The sequence below is a fragment of the Grammomys surdaster genome, unplaced genomic scaffold (assembly GCF_004785775.1).
Source record: "Grammomys surdaster isolate TR1022 unplaced genomic scaffold, NIH_TR_1.0 209, whole genome shotgun sequence".
Classification (NCBI taxonomy): domain Eukaryota; kingdom Metazoa; phylum Chordata; class Mammalia; order Rodentia; family Muridae; genus Grammomys; species Grammomys surdaster.
In genome coordinates, this window is record NW_021604654.1 from 1,197,440 (window position 1) to 1,202,248 (window position 4,809).

The window sequence follows — 4,809 nt, forward strand, 5'->3', positions numbered from 1 at the left end:
CCAGGCAGCCCTCGGGCCAGCGCGTCCTCCGCGCGCCCCAGCAGCGCGGCGTGTGGCTCGAAGGCGGCAGGTGGCAGTAGTTTGTCCCCGGCCAGGTGGCCCGGAGCCCCGTAAGCGGCGAGTGGCGGCGGCGGCGGCGGCTGCGGGGCGCTGTGCAGAGCCGGGGGCAGCGCACTGGGCAGCGGCGACAGTGGCGACCCCATGGTGGGCAGCTCCTTGCCATAGGGACCGTAGAGGTGGCCCACCGAGGCCAGCGCCGCCCGCTCGTCGCGCATGAGGGTGAAGCTGCCGCTCACGCTGGCCGCCAGGCGCTGCGGAGGGGGCGGTGGCGGCGCGGTGGCCGGGTGAGGGTGCGCGTGCGGATGGCCTCCGTGCGCCCCGGCCACCGCGTGCTGGTGGAACTTGTCAGCCACGGCGGCCAGCGGCGGCAGGTGCTGCAAGGGCGTGAGCGTGGTGTAGGTGCCACCCAAACCTGGGGCCTCGCACGCCATACCCATGGCCGGGTGTAGGGGGCCAGCCAGCTCCCCACGGAAGTCAGGGCCACCACCCGCGGCCCCTGCAGCCCCCGCGCCCCCAGCGCCCCCGCCCCCGGCGCCGCCACCGTCCAGCAGGCTAGCCATGCCCGCCACCAGGCCCGGGCGCCCCGATGCCACTAGGCTTCGGTGTTGGGCCGCGGCGGAGCGCGCGTGGCCCGGGCTTAGCAGCTCGCCGGCTTGCGCGTGTGTCACCCCGTGCAGCCCCCCGAGGCTCTCCAAGCTCAGCTCCATCCTGGGCGCCCCCTCTGTGTGTGCTCAAGGCCGCAGCATGGTCTCCACGCACTGGCCGACGCTCCCGGAGGCGGCGGCTGCTGTCCCGCTCGTTCAGTGCTCTCGCCCGGCTTCGGCTGCTGCGAGCAGCGGCCACCAGGATGTGGCGGGGCGGCCGCCGCCGGCGCCCCGGCCTGGGTCTGACGTCAGCGCCCCCGCCCATCGCTCCGCCTGCACCCGCCAAATCCCCTGGAGCTCCAGGCTGGCTTCCCGGGTCTCCTCTTTCCGCTTGCCCGGAGAACCTGAGGGATTTGGGTGGGGGACCGCTAGTCCTAGCGGGGACTGTGTGTGTGTTCTCATCTCAGCATCTTTGACTATCTGCCCCTGTACATCGTAACACACACACCCCAGTCCCTGAAGTGTGGCTACATATGCCTTCCTACTGTGTTGGCACCCCCAAAAAGATGTGGCTCTTTTTAAAGCTCACTCCCATATACATACAAAGATTTCAAAACCTCTTTGGGGGTGATGTGGGACAATTAGTAGGTCCCCAGAACAATCATACGATTTATACTGGCCTCGAGAACAAGGAAAAGCAGGCATTTGGGCCTCTGTTTCCTAGATTGTGGAATGTAATTGCTCTTCCTAAGGGGACATTCAGAAATCTCTCTCAACGGGGACTTGAGTGGTCTTTAGTCCCAGAACTAGGAAGTCAGAGGCAGGTGGATCTTTAATTTGGAGGCTAGCCTGGTCTATGCAGCAAGTTCCAGTCCAGCAAGGGACTCCTTGCATAGTGAGTCCTTGCATCAAAGCACACAGAAATCCCTCGAGTCCAGCGTGGTGGCGCACACCTTTAATCTCAGCACTGGAGAGGCAGAGGCAAGTGGATTTCTGAGTTCAAAGTCAGCCTGGCCTACAGAACTGGATTCAAGGACAGCCAGGGCGACACATGGAAAAGATGTGTGTGTGTGTGTGTGTGTGTGTGTGTGAGAGAGAGAGAGAGAGAGAGAGAGAGAGAGAGAGAGAGAGGGGACTGGTCATCTCTAGATCAGCTTGGGTTTTCCTCTGACTGAGATAGCCTAGGAAATCTGTCTCTCTTCCATCCGTAGACAGGGAAGGGGAGAAAGAAGGGGTACATAGATGGCACCCTTAGGCACAAGGCACAGGGAACAAGGCCCCTCTTGGATGGGTAGAGAAGAGATCCCTGGGGTGGTCAAGCCAGACCCTGGAGGGACCTTGTGTTTGAGATCCAGAGGTCAGGAGGGTGTCCCCACTCAGTCCTAGCTCCCGCCACCGTTCCCCTGCTCACTGTTGGTGAGGGTTATTGGCATTTGATCTGGAACTGGAGTCACCCATCTCAAGGCAGGACCAAGGGCTCTGAGTGACAGATGCCCACTCAAGGGATGCCCCACCAATGGCTTGGGGTGTTGGGCTTGCACCAAGAATCTGATGTCTGCAATGCAATGGCTGTGTGACCCGTACGGTGGTCCATGCTCCAGGCTGCTCAGAGTCCTTTCTGTTCCTCAGTTTCCCCTTTCCTACTGCCACCCCAGAGCAGAGGAGCTGTGGAGGAAGGTGGCATTATATGAGAGCCATTAGGTGGGAGAGCATGTGTCATGCAGAGGCCCTCTCCCAAATCCTTGAGTGGACAGGGCCAGGGGACTGTTTAAATGTGAAGCACTGAGCATTTATTAAGCTCCAGCTGTTTAACAGTCCTGGAGAGGGAAGGGTCCCAGAACCCTTCACTTCTTGCCTGTTGCTGCCTTGGTCTACCTGTTGGGGGGGAACAGTGGGGTGTAAAGATTGCAGAGAGGGGCCATGAGGGGTGAAGGTTGCAGGAGTGGATATTTCTACCCAACCACCTCTCCCAAGGGGTCAGAAGCCTTGGGGTCTTCTGATTTGGGGAGCCTGGAATTTTGGGGGCTACAGCCATCTTCCAGACAGAGGAATGGAGGCACACAGAGCATCGAGTGCAGCATTTGGGATTCCTCCCCAGTGATGAAGACCTGGGAACAGTTGCTATGGCCAGGATCAGAGTCAAGTCTGAGGTCCCCAAGTCTACCCTGCAACATCACAGATAATTAAAAATAATCGTGGGGTGTGGAAATCAATCCAGCACTGTTAACGGATAGCATGCAGAGCTCCAGGAGGCTGTCCTGCATGTGTACTGTGGGGAGGGGCTGCCTGGGGTGCTTATGAACAAAAGATGTCCATAAACCCTTTCAAATCCAGCCACCCAGGGCTCCTGAGAGGGGGTTGGGATGATGCGGGCCTTCCCCTTCATTTCTGCCTGTGTTATTTTTTGTTTTAAATGATATCTATAGCTCCCTCCCCCACTCCCATGAGTGAGGAATCCATTCTGAAGAAAAAAGAGGAGGCTGGGCTTTGAGATGAGGGAACTACCTTTTTCTCTTGAAGCAGTACAACCTCAGGTGCCACACAGTCCCTTTAAAACTGCCTAGACTTAGACAGGGCTTCTCGGACCCGCGGAGGGACACTTTTCCGGAGTTTGCAGCCTGTGATTAAGTCTTCTGGGGACGAAGGGCTGGATCTTCGCAGGGTCTGAGGTCCCACTGAGAGATGGAATAAAAACTTAGGGGTCCCTCAGAAACGGACTGTGCTCCCTGAGCCCCAAGAACTGGTCTCCCCGCACTTTAGTAATTAGTAAAATAGAATTGAGCAGGCCATGGGGCAGACAGGCGGCTGGGCCTGATCGATCTTGGGTCATTAGCAAACTGAGGGTGGAGGAGGGGTGTGGTGGGGGGCAGGGTGTCCCGCATCTCTATTTCCATGGGGACCTAGGCCAACTCACAGAACCTCTCAGTGGACCTCAGTATCGCCTCTGGAAAAATCAGAGATGGAGTCCAGGAGCCCCACAACTGCCTCTGTTGTCTCCGGACATGCTGGACTGCGCCTGGCTAATATCCACTGTCTCTGTGTTGAGACCAAATTTGAGAGAAATTTGAGGCCCGGTTAACTTGAGGGCTGTGAGAGTCGGATCAGCAAGAACAAGCGGCAAGGCGTTGAGGGGACATGTTGGGGGCTTCGCGGAAGCAGTCAGTCGCCCCTTCAACCCCCAGGAGCCTCCTCACCTAACCTAAAGGCGGCGCTGGACTCAGACCCCATCCCTCCCTCACCAGTTTGGCCTCACCAATGTCCTCTTCTTCGCTTCCCATTTTAGCTAAAAATTGACTCGGGGACGTTAGATGCCTGAAGTTGTCCCTCCGAGGAGGGTGCTCCAGCCTCTCCCGACAGGCCGCTGTTTATTGCCCACCGAAATGAGAATTTTATGCCACTATCCTCTCTTCTCGCCCGGGAGCGGGCGGGGGTGGCGTGGTTCATAGGGACTCTAGCGACCGCCACTTCCATTCCAGTCAGAGCTGGATTTTGGCCAGCCTCCCCCAAATCTGCAGGCGCCACAGATTTGAATTCCCCACACCGTGCAGCGCCCCGTTCTCCGTAGGGAGACAGAGAAGTGGTGTCCAGCCTGGGTGGTCCCAGGGTTCTCTGTCGGGTGTGGGGTTGCAGGTGAATCGCTCTCATCCAGAGCTCACGGCACCCCGAGATGCCTGCACGGCCGGGGCCTGTGACTGCTTCGCCGGTGGCAGCTCCGCGAGGCTGTTCCGTGACAGCTGTGTCCGATCGATCCCCGACGGCCCAGCGTCTCCATCGAATCCCCATCGCTCTGGGCCGCGCGCTGCGCAAACACCCGCTTGTTTGCAGCAGGCCGCGGGTGCTGCGCGAGGACCTCGGGCGTCACTCCAGCCTCGACCGCTCAAGTTCCAGGGGCGCGATGAAGGGAGGGAACCCCTATTCTGGAGTCTAAACAGCCCACTCCCTTGCCCTGACTCAGTTTCCCGCACAGAGAGCAGCCGCTCACTCTGGGGGACCCCAGAGTAGGGAGGGCCGGCTGCTGTTCTCTAAACCACCTGCCGCTCCCTTCCTTGGCCTCCCTCCCCCTCCTCCTTCCTCCTCCCCTCTGACAATGTCTGCTGTAGCCGGGGCTGGCACCTCTACTGTAGCCGGGGCTGGCACCTCTACTGTAGCCGGGGCTGGCACCTCT

General features: G+C 59.5%; 1 protein-coding gene across 1 annotated transcript in view; it reads right to left on the reverse strand.

Moving 5' to 3' along the window:
* The window catches only part of Onecut3 (one cut homeobox 3), a 21,198-nt gene extending 20,431 nt beyond the window's left edge, over positions 1 to 767 (reverse strand). Inside the window, exon 1 of the mRNA XM_028771562.1 lies at positions 7 to 767. Coding sequence (XP_028627395.1) covers positions 7 to 767 — 761 coding nt within the window. The remainder of the gene's footprint in view (positions 1 to 6) is intronic.
* Between the last annotated feature and the right edge of the window lie 4,042 nt (positions 768 to 4,809).